Source organism: Rhinatrema bivittatum, chromosome 8 (genome assembly GCF_901001135.1).
Source record: "Rhinatrema bivittatum chromosome 8, aRhiBiv1.1, whole genome shotgun sequence".
Taxonomy (NCBI): domain Eukaryota; kingdom Metazoa; phylum Chordata; class Amphibia; order Gymnophiona; family Rhinatrematidae; genus Rhinatrema; species Rhinatrema bivittatum.
This window is the reverse complement of record NC_042622.1, coordinates 89,423,688-89,439,439: the sequence shown is the minus strand read 5'-3', so window position 1 is coordinate 89,439,439 and position 15,752 is coordinate 89,423,688. Positions and strand designations below refer to the sequence as shown.

Here is a 15,752-nt window from a genome sequence, read left to right as displayed (position 1 = left end):
GACTGATGGGTTATCCTTCCTGGTAGAGGATCTCCATGAATAGAGGATATGATCAATGGCGTGGGGCAAAGTTGAAGAGGAATATGGAGTTTCTCCACGATATCTTGAAGGATGAAACTCCCGCCTGCACCAGAGTCTACTAAGGCCATGGTGGAGAATTGGAGATCCTTCAGTGCCAAAGAGATCCGAAGAGTGAGTGGGGGAGCTGGAGAGGTAATGCCTAGGGTTACTTCCCCGCCGGAGCCTAGGCTTTGAAGTTTCCTGGACGGATCGGGCAACAGGCTATGAGGTGACCCGTTCCTCCACAGTACATGCAGAGGCCTGCACGACGGCATCTTTGTCGTTCCTCAGGAGAAAGAGGACCACGCCCCAGTTGCATAGGTTCTTCTGTATTTCCTCCGGAAGCAGATGTAGTTTGTGAAACAGTCGGTACCGGACGAGGAGAATTCCAAGAGTTGGTTCTTCTGGAGTTAGCTCCCTCACGAGCTCTTTCTTGCAGGCGACGGTCTATCCGGGTTACTAAGTCTATGATAGAGTCTAAGGACCTTGGTAGTTCACGAGCTGCCATCTTGTCCTTGATTTTCGACGATAGACCCTCCAGGTATATGGAATGCAAGCAGTTCTCCTCCCAGTGAAGTTCCGAAGCCAGTGTTCTGAACTCAATGATGTAGTCTGCGAGGGCTCGATTTCCTTGTCGAAGTTGCAAAAGTTTAGAACCGGCTACCACCTGCTTCCCAGGATCATCGAAAACCGCGAGGAAAAGTTCCAAGAATTTTTGAAGATCTTGCAGGATTGGATCTGATCGTCGCCAATAGGGAGAAGCCCATGCCTGGGCCTTCCCCTCCAAGAGCGACAGAATGTAGGTAGTTTTTGTGAGATCATCTGGAAACGAAGAGGCTTGAAGTTGAAAATGCATGCTGCACTGATCGATGAATCCTTGACACAACTGAGGATCCCCTGCATAGCGTGGAGGTATGGGTAGCGGAATTGTAGTTCGGGCGGTGTTTGACATCAACCCTGGCACAGCAGCAGAGGCAGCCTGAGCAGCTGCCATGGAGTCCAGGCATGCGTTAAGTCGTTCTAGGGATGAAGCCATGGATTCCAGAATATGTTGTTGTTCCATGACCTTCTGGGCGAGTCCTGGAATGGCTTGCTGAGCCGAGGCCTCTGCCGGGTCCATGTCCTTGGTATTCTGTTATGAAAGTGGACCCTGTCTCGAGGTAGATGACTACCTTTGAAGACAGGGCCACTTGGACTGAAGAGACTTGCTAGAAGACTTCAACCTGGAAGCACGCAACCCCACCCCAGGAGAAGCCCATAGGGGTCTGGCTGCTGGGACTTAGGCGATTCCTCTGAAGACCATAGAAGGTCTGGATGCAGGCGCCTCCTGCAGGTCGTGGATTCCAGATGGCTGGCACCTCCAGCAGGTCGAAACAGTCTGACGATGGAGTCGAAGAAGAGTCCAAATTCGGTCCGAGAATCAGTATACCAGCGGGGTCCGAGTCCAGTCCAGGGTCAAAGCAGGAGAAGGGTCCAGAGCCGTACCGGGGTCATGCCAGGAGAAGGGTCCAACACCGTACCAGAGTCAAGCCAGGAGAAGACACGTCCACCAGTCCAGAGGTCAGAAGCCAAGAATCAATCCACGGAACAGGGGAGAAGAGCGGGACGAAGAACCAGGAGCCAGGAACACACTCAGGCAGGAACCTCAATACCAAGGCAAGGACTGAATGCTCAGCCCTTTCCTTAAGTGCAGGAAGCCAGGGGAGGAGCTTCAGGGGGAGCCATGACACTAGCTGTCATGGCTCCTTTAAGAATCTCTCTCAGCCGCGCGTGTGGCTCTAAGGAGCAGAGGGGGAGGAGCCAGACTGCGGCGGAGCCATGCTGCCGATCTCAGCTACGGCAGCAGCCGGGAGAGAGAGAGGAAAGGGCTGCCTGCCCCGCGGGCGTCCTCGACCATACCCAGACCCGGGTAAGCTATTTTGGTTGCGTCCGTCGGCCTGGCCTCAGTTGTGGTCGGCCGTGGCCGGCGGCCATGACACCCGGTCCCGGTCACGGCCTGCCGCAGCCGACACTGCTAACATTATATTCGGACAACAACCAACAAGGACTGAATTGCACAGGCTGGATAAGCTGGATAAACAAGAGTGGGAGTAGCTTGCTATGACAGCGGTTACTACCCCTAAACAATTAGCTAGATACTTCAATTAGATGCAGCTCCAGCACTGATACAGCTCCAGCACTTAGATGCAGCTCCAGCGCTGCTAACTACATCGATATCGGGGGTGGAAGAGATGGTGGGGTGGAAGGGAAATAGAACAAAAAGTCACTTACAAGGGACAAGAGAAACAGATAAGTATGGGGGAGAAAAAAAAAAGTGAAAGCTTGCTGGGCAGACTGGATGGACCGTTTGGTCTTCTTCTGCCGTCATTTATATGTTTCTATGTAATAGCAGTAGGTGTGAATTTGTATTGAAGAATCCCTGACACTGGCGCAGCATTTCCAAATTCACGTTTCTACATCCGGGGTATGATTAGTAGTTTTGATTGTCCAAAGATCACAGTTCACACTTTGTGTCATGATCCAAACCTTCTCATAGAAATAAGTATCTTTTAACAAAGAAATATCTTTGTACTTTATCCATATTCTCTATATTTCTGTAAGCTGTCTCTGCTATTTTTGGGGGGCAGTTTTTTGATTTCTCAGGACAAGCTTTCAAATGCTGGTGTTAGACACCTATTTGCTTGAACCAGTTTAGTGATTGTTCTGTTTTGTATATATTTATTGTGGATATTATGGAACAAGACTAATCTGGTGGAGCCTGTAGGCCTGGGTTGAAAATACTGGAATGGGAGATAACCCCCCAAAATATCTTTCAACTAATAAAGCCTGCAGCATCTTAGATTCACCTTAACTGTTATGACAGTAAATAGTAATGTTTCTTATGTGATGATTTTATGTTTCACAGGTATGAGATGCTTCACAGAAATCAGGTGGAGATTGTGGCAACATATCCAAGATCAATTCTGACTGAAATAACTTCTTACACTTCATCCATCAGTCAGTATTTTGGAGTGAAAGAAATCTTTGGACAGGTATAAAGAAAGCAAGCATCATATATAACTATTTTATGTAATGAAATAGTTACATATAACAAACATAGAAGGACCAAGGCTACTTTTCCATTGATGAAATACTCCCTAATTATATCCATCCAGTTTTCTATGAACAAGCATAAGAAACAACCACGAAAGTGAGTAACACCATCCAACAGTGCTGATGTGGTAAAAGCTCTCTCCTAGTTCTTACAGATTGAAAAAGTATTTTAGAGCATGCATGGGTGTTCCCACTGTGCTGCCACCATGCAAGCCATCACAATCTTTTTGGTCTGTGATAGTGTTAGGACAAGAAAAATTTACTGCTGTCTCCAATTGCTGTCACTGTGATTTTTCACTCATTTTTCAATTATTTTTGACAGTTCTTTTTGTTTATTTTGTTTTTAGACCCTTCTTTCTTTTCTTATTCAAAAAAATATATTTTTTTTCTTCACTTTTTCCCATCCATCTCCAGAATGTTGGAGAAGTCTCTAAGACTGGGTAAGAATCCCTTTAAATTGTGTAAGAAACACCACCACAACATAGGTAGTTTGGACCTCCATGACTTAACGTATGTCTTGGGTCCACATTATCACTCTGCTAATTGTAAAAAACTATGGTATAAAACACAAACCACTAATACCAGATAATTAAAGAAATCAGTGGCATCAAAATATATCACAAAAATTTTATTATATAGTATTTTAAACAACACATATAGGGGTAGATTTTAAAAGGAGCACGCGCAGCATTCATGTGCGCACAAGTTATAAAATCAGGGGTCAGTGCGTGCAAAGGGGTGCACAATTGTGCACCTTGCGCATGCTGAGCCCGCACCCTGGGGCTGAAGTAAGCTGCGAGCGCCAGCCAACTGCCGGCATGCGATCCCCAGCCCAGCGGCCGTGAGGAGGCCTCTGGCCGCAGCTCGCCCCGGACCACCCTGCCCATACCCCGCCTATGCCCCGGACAGCCCTTTTAGTAAAGCCCTGGCACTTACACGCGTCTCAGGGCTTTACGCGCGTTGCGAGGCCTTTTTAAAATAGGCCCGGCGCACGTAACCCTTTGAAAATCTAGCCCATAATCAATTACATAAAAGAATATAAAGGATCGGTATGCTCAAACTTATACACTGCCAGTACAGCAGAAAGGAAGCACAATGAACTAAATCTAGGTGTCCTTTAGCTCATCATGTTTAACCAATACCTTTTAAATAAGAATCATTTATTGCTTTTCTTTTTAGCGACTAAATACCAGAAATCAAGATTCCCAAAAAGGGAATTAGCTAAGAGATATGTACAGATCACCAACCTAAGGCAATGCAGGGGTGAGAGCCAGTTTGTTCAAGTCCCAAGCAACAGCAGACCTCATCATCGTCAGCTCTTGGTCAGTGGGGAATCTTTATCCTCCACATCTTCATGACTCATCTGCAGTGGTCACACAGCATCCTCTATGAGCTTTTCATACAGGCCATTTTCTGGGAAGGGGGCAATAAAGCAGGGGGCAATAAAACTTGCATGTAAATTGAAAAAGGTGGCTTTTCAAAAATATGTGGTTAAAATCAAGAATCAGGCAGAAGATATGTTATCTGCCACCTTAAATATTAGAATCTGTTTCTTGCAATTTTATGAAGACTTGCATAGGGTACAGGGTTCGATTGGGGAAAATGAGATAGGCAGTTATTTGAGCAACATTACCTTACCAGTGTTAATGGATGAAAACCAGTTGATACTGGACAGGGAATTGTCAGCATCAGAAGTTCTTTAAGTTATTAAAAATCTAAAGCCTGGAAAGGCCTCAGGCTTGATGACTTTATGGCTAGATTTTACAAATGCTTTGCCTCTTATTTGGTAGTCCTTTGACCAAAATGTTTAATTACCTTTGAAATGGTGGCTCTCTCCTTCAAGGAGCTAATATAATGGGACTCTCCATAATAGCTAAGCCAGTCAGGGACCCAACAATCTGTGGATCATATAGGCCAATATTGCTAATCAATTTAAATCTAAAGATACTGGCCAAAGTATTAGCAAACTGCATGAATGAGGTTAGTGCCTCCTTGATACATCCCAATCAGGCAGGCTTTATTCCAGGAAGGATGGTAGCAGACAATATCCACAAAATTGTAGACATAATGTGGTGGGTGAAGAGAGAGAATATTCACATGCTGCTGTTGATAGTTGGTGCCAAAAAAGCTTTTGACATGATTCATTGGACATTTCTCTTTCAAACAGTGGAGAAGATGAACTTTGGGAGTCATTTTGTTCAATGGATACACAAGTTATATGATACCCCAAGGGCGTGCATTAAAGTAAATGGGGGATAGTCTGATAATTTTTTGGTGAGTTGTGGAACTCATCAGGAGTGCCCCTTGTCACCGTTGCTCTTTGCTATTTTTCTGGAACCTTTTACAACTAAGATTAGGACAACTTCCATGATCAAGGTGTATCCATTGTAGCTCCTACAAGTTCTCTTTCTTTGCAGATGACATATTGCTTACCCTCACAGATCCAGGGAACACTCTACAGGAGGTGGTGACTGAGATGGGGCAGTTCATCAAGGTGTCTGGGTTTAAGATGAATTTGGAAAAATCCAAAATATTAAATATTTCTGTCCCATAGGAACAGTTGGCAGGGTTGCAACAGGGCTTTTCCTTCAAATGGGCCAGACACAGAATAAAATACTTGGGAGTTTATTTGGGTAAACAGATAGATGATTTATATAGTTTCAATTACCCCATTGATACATAGCATAATGAAGGGCTTGGTTGGGGAAAGTAGCCACTATGAAGATAAACATTTTACCTCAATTATGCTACTTATTTCAAACCTTGCCTATTAGAGTACCTAATAACATATTGCAATATTAACAAAGGCAAATATTTGATTTCATCTGGTGGCGTAGGCCGCTAAGGGTGGCAGGCAGAGTAATGTACCAGCCCAAGTAACAGGGAAGATTAGGCGTACCAAACATCTTGTGATACTATGTATCCTCTCAATTGCATGCCATAGTGGATTAGAATAGAAAGGAAGAGATGAAACAGTGGGTGGATTTGGAACAAGCTCTAGTGGTTCTATGCCTTTACAGGCTGTGGTGTGGCAACCTAAAAATACCTGAAGAGTTCTAGGGGTTTTGTCTCCTAGTACAACCAATACTTTGAGGATTTAGTCTTGTTGGTGTACCAACATATTGGATCAAAGAGATTATTTTTTTCAGTTCCTCGCTCTATCATAATACTGCATTTGCCCCAAGATTATCTCTGAGAGCCTTTCGGAAGTGGAGAGAGTCAGGAGTAACTCAATTGGAGTATCTATAGGGGGGAAATGATATATTGAGCTTTGACTTGCTAGTCAGGAAATATAATTCACTAGCCAGAGAACAGTTCTCATATGCACAAATTTGATATTTCATGGGTACTGTGAGCATAAAGAAGAATTTGATATTGGGAAAAATATATTTTGAATACATGTGTAATAATGCTTATAAGATTTAAGGGACTATTTCAAAATTGTATGCTTACTTGAATCAAGAGCTCCAGGAATCTCAATCACATATAAGAGCTTGAGAGAAAGATCTTGAGCTGGCTCTTTCTAAGGAAGAGTGGGATTTTTCTTTTTTGCAGTCTGAAAGGAGCTCCATCTCTGCTGCCGTTATAGAAAACAGCTATAAAATGTTATTGCAATGGTATTTAACACCAGAATGGCTGCATAAATCTTTACATATATTGATAATAAATGTTGAAGAGGATGTGTGGACATGGGATTGTTTTTCCATATCTGGTGGGAATACGTGTTTATTTAAAGATTTGGGGATGAGATCTTTTCTCTCATTAATTCAATTACTGGGGTGGATAATGTTCATTCTTCCAAATATGCTTTAGTGAATATACTGATACCTCATGCTTATAGATATACCCAGCTACTGGCTCAGCAGATATTTCTAGAGACGTACTATGAAATAGCTCTTTTCTGGAAGAAGTTGGAAGCCCCTTCAATTGTATTTGTTTTAAAATGTATAGATAGACAGGCAGATTTTCAAAGCCCTGCTCGCGTAAATCCGCCCGGATTTACGTGAGCAGGGCCCTGGCGCGCCTATTTTACATAGGCCGCCGGCGCGCGCAGAGCCCCGGGGTTTTCAGAAGGGGGCGTGTCGGGGGCGTGTCGGTGCTACCGCGTTACCGCTTTAAGGAGACACTCTGTTACCAAATTTGATATAATATGGGCTCCTTACATGTCTTGGAAAGCAAAACAAGGGGAAAGGGCTATGCTAAACAGCTGTGCTAAACACCACATCTCAAAGTTGCAATGGAGAAGGTACAGAGAAGGGCAACCAAAATGATAAAGGGGATGGAACAGCTCCCCTTTGAGGAAAGGCTGAAGAGGTTAGGGCTGTTCAGCTTGGAGAAGAGATAGCTGAGGGGGGATATGATAAAGGTCTTTAAGAACATGAGAGGTCTTGAATGAGTAGATGTGAATCTGTTAATTACACTTTCGGATTGAAGGACTAGGGGGCATTCCATGAAGTTAGCAAGTAGCACATGTTGCGTCCGTCGGTGCTAGATGGCTTCGCCCCGTTTGCCTCACCTTATTCTTGGCTCCTCCCACTTATCTGGGTAAAATGGATACGCAGCATCTACAAGCTGACCTCTCCAGCGTCCCTGGAACTGCTATGGTGCAGCCTCCCGCCATTGCTCCTCCCAGGTACCTACTAGGGTGCGAGTGCGCGTGCACCCCATGCCTTTATGCCACCCTTGGTGCGAACCTCGAGGGCGTTTTCTCATGCTGACGTCACGCCATCCAGGTATATTACCTTCACTAGTTTGCTAGCTCATTGAGTTAGCAAGGACTCGAATTCGTTCTTGTCTACGCTACTCTGCCGCTTCCGTGCTGCTGCTGGAAGCTCTCTCTCTACCCTTCGGGGTAACTACTAACCTGGGTAACCACTCCTCGGGGGCCCTCTGCTTTATTTCAGGTGCCTTACAGGGAACAGGCACTCGCTCCTCGAGCGCCTGCTCTCCCTGCCTCGGTGCCTGTACCTTCTTCAACATATCTGGTGGAATCGCATACCAACAGCAAACACCTAGTGAGTACTCTCTCAGTCTATCTCATCCACAGTATCTCCTAGCTGGGAAACCTGCTGCGGAACCTCCTATCATCATCAAGGAGAGAAGGGCTCCCTCTGCCGAGGTCCCTGAGACTGCAACTACCAGACTGCCTCACTACTGCCACCTCTGGTGGTTCTCTTCAAGCTGTTTAATAAAGAACTAACTGTGTTTTGTGCATTACAAATCTAGCCCAGTGCTGTGGCTCCTCACGGGGCTCCTCCCCATGGGTGTGGTTATCTCCCACAGCACCCAAAAAACCACCAAAACTCACTCAACCATAACAGATTGTTAACCCCATAGATCCGGCTGAGCTCACTGCGTTAAAGGCCATTCCAGGCCTGGCCCAGTGGATCTCCGAACAGCAGACTGTGCTTTAGGGACTGACCGCTGCATTCAACCTACTGCACACACAGATGAACTCACCTTCACCACAGGTAAAGAAGCTAAACCGTCTGAGGTGATGGTCAAGACTACTGTGCCTCTATCAGCTCGTACCTGCTTCTCGGGAGAAGCCTGGAGATGCAGAGGCTTCCTTAACAATTGCTGCATGCACTTTTCATTGCAACCTGGCCACTTTCCCACAGCATATGCCAAGACCACTTATATCCTGTCGTATCTGGACGGACGAGCATTGTCTTGGGCCTTTTCGCTTTGGGAGTGCGAGGATCCGATTCTTCATGACCTTGAAGGATTTCTCAAACTGTTTAAGTCAGTTTTCGATGACCCTGTCCATCATACCATTGCAGGATCTTCCTTGGTTCAACTGAAGCAAGGTAATAAACCACTAGCTGACTTTGCTATCGAATTCAAGACACTGGCGTCTGAATTATCCTGGGACCTGAGATGCCTGAAGACCCTCTTCTTTGAAGGACTGAACTCTCGTCTGAAAGACGAGCTCACCGCTCGTGAGATGCCTGAGACCTTGGCTGAACTAGAGAAATTGGCAACAAGGATTGATCGTCGACTTCGCGACAAGGTTCAAGAGACCAAGACTCCCAGAAAACTCTTTCAGGGTGAAGTTCGAGTTAAGTCCATACCCAGGCCTGTTCCTTCGGTCCCAGTAGCCAGCAAAGAAGAACCTATGCAATTAGGCCGCAGCCATCTGACATCAAAAGAGAGAAGAACGCGGAATAAACTGGGGCTGTGTATATACTGTGGACAAGCTGGTCATGCTATCCAAACGTTCCCTATATGTCCGGGAAACTGGCAGACCTAAGTCCTGCGGGAGGACTCTTCTTAGGTCTCACCACTCCTTCTCCTCTGCTCTCTCTTCCTGTATCCTTGATCTGCAGACCCTTAGAGTATCAGACTCTTGTCCTAGTGGACTCCGGGGCAGGAGGCAACTTCATTTTACGATTAGTGGAGCACCTACGGATCCCCACGTCCACTATGAAGTCTCCACTACTTCTGTCATCCATTCATGGAGAGTCCTTACCAGGTGAAGTAATCCTCACCGAACCAGTATGTCTACGGACCGGTGCCCTCCATTCGGAGACCATCTCCTTATTTGTTTTAGAGAAGGCCATGCACCCTATAGTACTGGGATTACCATGGCTGCAGCAGCATATGCCTCAATTCATTTGGGCTACACTGGAACTGTCAAGATGGGGTCCAGACTGCCATGATAAATGCCTAATGGAGGTAGCTTCGTTACCCTGTATGCCTACCACCCCAGTAATGCCGGGGTTGCCGTCTCAATACGCATCTTTCCAAGATGTCTTTTCAAAAGAAGCTGCAGATGTACTACCGCCTCACAGACCTTATGACTGTGCTATTAATCTGAAGCCTAATACGGAGCCACCCAAGGGTAGGGTGTACCTCCTGTCCATGGCAGAGAATAAAGCCATGTCCGAATATATTCAAGAAAACCTCCAAAAGGGCTTCATAAGACCATCCAAGTCCAATGCTGGCGCAGGCTTTTTCTTTGTGGGAAAAAAGGACGGAAAATTATGTCCATGTATAGATTACAGGGGTCTCAACGAAATAACAATAAAGGATCGTTATCCCCTGCCCCTGATTTCAGAGCTATTCGATAGACTACAAGGAGCTAAAATTTTCTCCAAGCTGGATCTGAAAGGAGCCTACAACTTACTTTGCATTCGAGTTGGCAATGAGTGCAAGACGGCCTTCAACACGTGGGACGGTCACTTTGAATATCTAGCGATGCCCTTCGGCCTATGCAACGCCCCGGCTGTCTTTCAAAATCTAATGAACGACATTTTCCGGGATCTCCTCTATAAGCGTGTCGTTATTTACTTGGATGACATCTTGATATTCTCTCAAGACATGACCACTCATCTGGAGGATGTTAAAAGAGTACTGCAGAGGCTCCGTGAGAACCATCTCTACGCCAAGCTATCCAAATGTGAATTTCACAAGGAATCAGTGCCTTTTTTAGGCTTCATCATTTCCAATCAAGGTTTTCAAATGGATCCACAGAAGCTGGAGAGTATTAAGAAATCGGCGCAACCCACTGGGTTAAAAGCTCTCAGAAGCTTCTTAGGTTTCACCAACTATTACAGGACCTTGATCAAGAATTATTCTTCACTTACAGTGCCACTTACCGCTATGACGAAGAAGGGTGCCAATGTTGCTAATTGGGTCTCCAGAGGCTATTGATGCATTCCAGAAACCAAAAGATGCCTTTTCAAGCAAACCGTGTCTTCGACTCCCAGACCCCACCAAGCCTTTTATCGTGGAGGTCGCCTCAGACGTTGGCGTAGGGGCCGTATTAATTAAGCCAGGCTGGTGATTCAAAGGTTCCACAACCATGCTCATTCTTCTCCCGTTGCTTCTCTCCTGCAGAGAAAAATTACAGAATAGGAGATAAAGAGCATCTGGCTAAAAAGATGGCATTCGAAGAATGGCACCCTTGACTCGAAGGAGCGCAACATCAAGTAACGGTCTTCACAGACCATAAGAATCTGGAGTACCTCCAGCGCCTGAATCACAGACAAGCGAGATGGTCTCTGTTTTTCAACAGATTCAACTTTGTGCTCAAGTACCGCCCTGGAGATAAAAATATCAGAGCTGACGCTCTGTCTTGCCCATTCCTCTCCGAGGACATTCCAGAAGAACCGCAACACATCATTGACCCAGAGAGGGTTATTTTGGCAGCTACTCACTCAGTACCTGCAGAGAAAACCATCGTACCCAAGAACCTCAGAAAGAAGTTATTGGCTTGGGCACACGACTCTAAACTTTCAGGACGTCCTGGTCAACGTAGAACCTTGTCTAAGCTTCAAACCTTTTATTGGTGACCAACCGTGAAGGAAAACATATTCTCCTATGTCGCTTCCTGCGCAAACTGCGCTGAACAGAAGACACCGCCGGGTCATCCATGGGGTCTACTTGAACCCTTGCCAGTGCCAGAAGAACCATGGACACATAATGCCACAGACTTCGTGGTAGACTTACCATCTTCAGGAGGAAACAACACTATTTGGGTAACCGTAAATCGGTTCTCGAAGATGGCTCATTTTGTGGCTCTCCCAGACTTACCCACTGCCATGGAGCTCGCCAAGCTATTCATTGCGCACATCTTCCGCCTGCATGGCATGCCTAAGCACATAGTCTCCTATCGAGGAGCCCAATTCACAGCGAACTTCTAGAAGGCATTATGTAAGAAGTTCGATATTTCTCTCGACTTCACATCAGCATACCATCCACAATCCAACGGGCAAACAGAGAAGATGAACAGGACACTGAAGCAGTTCATTCATACCAGAATGATTGGAGTGAACTGTTGCCCTGGGCTGAATTTGCTATTAATTCTCATCCAGCAACATCCACTGGATCAACACCATTCGAAGTGGTCTACGGACGACTACCACTACCACCATTGCCACTTCCGTTATCAGTGTCGTCCCCGGAAGCTCAATCTACTGCCAAAGATATCCAACAACTTTGGACTCAGACAAAAGAGATGCTTGTTAAAGCAGGACTTCAAACAAAGAAAGGATACAATGCTCATCACTGCAAATGTTGCGATCCTGCCCGCGAGGAGCGCGGGCAGGCTCTTACCTTCATGCAGCCAGCCGGGCCGCTGACGCTGCTGCCGTTGCGGCAGTCCTGCCGCGGACTCCGGGCTCCTCCCCGGCCATCTCCTGTGCCATGCAGCGGGGCCGACCCACCGCGAGCTCTCCCTCGCGGTTGGGACCCCCACTGTCTCTCCTGGCTCTCCCCGGCGTGCTCTGCCGCTCCCGGGGTCCTCAGCCGGCAGGGAGGCCGTCCCTGCCGGTGCCCGTGCTGCAGTCCGGGTCCTCACCCGGCAGGGAGGCCGTCCCTGCCGGTGCCTGCAGCTCTCTACATTGCCTACAGCTCCACAGCTCTCCGCAGCCAGCCTTACCTCTCTTCCAGCCTCCTGCTTCTGTCTTCACGGCTGGAAGCCGCTCCAGCACCCTGCCACCTCTCCAGCTTCAGGGCAGGGCTGCCCCACTGCTTGCCTGGCTTCCATCGGCCCTCCATGTGGCTGTGGACACCACCAGCTTCCAGCGTTCATCTCCCCAGCTTCCTTAGGCGCGGGCGCGCGCCTCTCGTCTGCTCTTCAAGGGCCAGCCAGGTGTGTCCCCCTGCTGGTCCCTCCCTGGGCGTTGTCCACCTCGGCTCTACAAAGGGATTCAACGTCCAGTCCATCTTTGCCTTCGCAAGGAGTTGGTCACTCCTGAGATCCTCGTTCCAGGAGTTGCCTGTGTTCCAGCCTTCTGCAAGGTCCAGTGTTTCATGTTCTCGGTCGGAGTTCCTCGTCCTGTCCAGATGTCTACCCGCTGTTCCTGTCCTGATGTCTGCCTGTTGTACCAGCCCTGATGTTTGCCTGTTCATGTTCCTGCCCTGAGGTCTGTCTACCAATCCGGTATCCAAGTTCCAGCCCAGATGTTGCAAGCCTTGTATCCTGTTCCTGAATTCACCTGAAAGCTAAGTACCTTGTTCCTGTGTCTTCGAATGTCCTGGTACCTCGCAGCAAACCATGTCGTGGTCTGTGACCAGCCCCATGGGCGGGCTGAGTAGGGCGCTTCGTGATGCAAGCCATGTACCTCGTTTCTGAGTCCGCCACCTTCGTACCAGGTAGGCATGTTACCAGGCGATCCTCACGCCCACCAGCCACCCAGCTATCTACGTTCCTAATAATCGAATCACCAACTATGACGGCCGACCTAACCCTTCCCTCCTGGGCAGTAGGCCTTGGGGAGATATCCTCAGTGCGAAAGGACAATGCATCACCTAGAGAGCAGGTCCTTGCTACAGGATCCTTTCCTGCTACACCTCTTATGTTCTTATGTTCTTGTGCCTCCACCCTGCACCACTGCTTCAGTCTTAAGCCTTAGGACCTCCATTCAAGTCGAGTCTTGGAAGGAACCTTGCCTCTGCCACTTGATCCTTGAGCCAAGAAGTTCCTACCTTGTTCCTGAACTTGCCTGAAAGCTAAGTACCCTGAATCTCCCGAAAGCTAGCACCCTGTTCCTGTGTCTTCGAATGTCCTGGTACCTCGCGGCAAGCCATGTCGTGGTCCGTGACCAGCCCCATGGGCGGGCTGAGTAGGGCGCTTCGTGATGCAAGCCATGTACCTCGTTTCTAGTCTCCGAGAAGTCCTTGTTCCTGACCCTGATGCGTTAACCTGCCTTGGCTGCCAGGAGTGCAGCAACCCTGCTTTAGGTTGCCAGGTGTGCAGCAACCTGCTTCTTCCCTGTTGCCTCCATGTCTGTACCTGATCCAGTTCCTGATCCAGTCCCAGATATATTTATAAACGATCTGGAAAGGAATACGACGAGTGAGGTTATCAAATTTGTGGATGATACAAAATTATTCAGAGTAGTTAAATCACAAGCGGATTGTGATACATTACAGGAGGACCTTGCGAGACTGGAAGATTGAGCATCCAAATGACAGATGAAATTTAATGTGGATAAGTGCAAGGTGTTGCATATAGGGGAAAATAACCCTTGCTGAAGTTAGCCGAAGTTAGGTTCCATATTACCCAGGAAAAACATCTAGGCATCATAGTGGATAATACTTTAAAATCGTTGGTTCAGTGAGCTGCAGCAGTCAAGAAAGCAACAGAATGTTATTAGGAAGGGAATGGTTAATAAAACAGAAAATGTCATAATGCCTCTGTATCACTCCATAGTGAGACCGCACCATGAATACTGTGTACAATTCTGGTCACTGCATCTCAAAAACGAAATAGTTGTGATTGAGAAGGAACAGAGAAGAGCAACCAAAATGATAACAACTCCCCTATGAGGAAAGGCTGAAGAGGTGTAGTGAACCTGTTAGACTCAGCAGGTGGAGTTAGCAGTCTGTTCAGGTTCTGACATAGTTGTGGGTGGATCCCTGGGCCGGTGGCAGATGACCACGCCCCCGTGAGGATATCCCAAGAGGGACCACCGGCTAGGCTTGAGTATGGAGACAGAAACACATATAGTTCTTTTATTAAACAGGTTTTTGAAACCACCAGAGATGGCAGTAGTGAGCTAGATATGCCCGGCAGGGCTGTAGTCCCTCAGGTACTGGAACAACGATCCCAGGATGGCTGAGCTGTTGAGAAACTGTAGAAAGTGAGTAGGCAGAGTAGGCAGAGTTCATGAACAGAACTAGATGACAAAACTCACTTAAGGTCTCAAGGAAGCTCAGGAACTGGAAAGGTTTAGGCCCTCGAGGAGTGAGTACCTGGTTCCAGGGAAAGCTATGAGAGAGCAATGGTAACTCACAATTGTTTGTAGCAGCGATAGCTTCCAAGCAGTAGAGAATCTTCAGAGTGTCCAGGAGCATGGGTCCTCGAGGAGCGAGTGCTGGTTCCTATCTGTAACCTAAAAGTAAAGAAAAGAGCGAGGCCCCCGAGGAGCGGGTACTTCTGGTAAGTCCGAGGAGGCAGAGTAGCTAGAACAGATCCAATCCTTGTCCTTGTCCTTGCTAACTCGACTAGCTAGCAATATCAGAGACCTTAAATATTGGAAGCGGATGATGTCATCTCAGGGGGCCGTTCCTGAGGTTCGCGCCCTTGCTGGTACTTCAATCAGAGCATGCATGCGAGCACGCCCTAGGTCATCAAGCAAACATGGCGGATCTGCTACGTTGAGCCGGTCCGGGGATGCCGGAGGGAGATAGCATGGAGATGCCATGGCAGCCAGACGTCCATCAAACCCGGAGGGAGCCGCCAAGAGGTAGAGAGGGCGGAGTGAGGGCGGAGTGAGGGCATCGAGCAGCGACGGTCGCAACAAGAGGTTAGGGTTGTTCAGCTTGGAGTAGAGACAGCTGAGGGGGAATATGATAGAGGTCTTTAAAATCATGAGAGGTCTTGAACGAGTAGATGTGAATCAGTTATTTACATTTTCGGATAATAGAAGGACTAGGGGGCATTCCATGAAGTTAGCATGAGGAACATTTAAAACTAATCGGAAAAAATTATTTTTCACTCAATGCACAATTAAATTCTGGAATTTGTTGCCAGGGGATGTGGTTAGTGTAGTGTAGCTGGGTTTAAAAAAGGTTTGAATAAGTTCTTGGAGGAGAAGTCTATTACCTGCTATTAATCAAGTTGACTTAGGGAATAGCCTCTGCTATTA

At 47.2% G+C, this 15,752-nt stretch overlaps 1 protein-coding gene across 3 annotated transcripts in view; it reads left to right on the top strand.

Moving 5' to 3' along the window:
- Positions 1-15,752, top strand: part of CCDC180 (coiled-coil domain containing 180) — a 597,826-nt gene that overhangs the window by 323,498 nt on the left and 258,576 nt on the right. For all 3 annotated transcript variants that reach the window (XM_029611950.1, XM_029611952.1, XM_029611951.1), the window contains one exon: positions 2,966-3,092. In XM_029611950.1, coding sequence (XP_029467810.1) covers positions 2,966-3,092 — 127 coding nt within the window. The remainder of the gene's footprint in view (positions 1-2,965; positions 3,093-15,752) is intronic.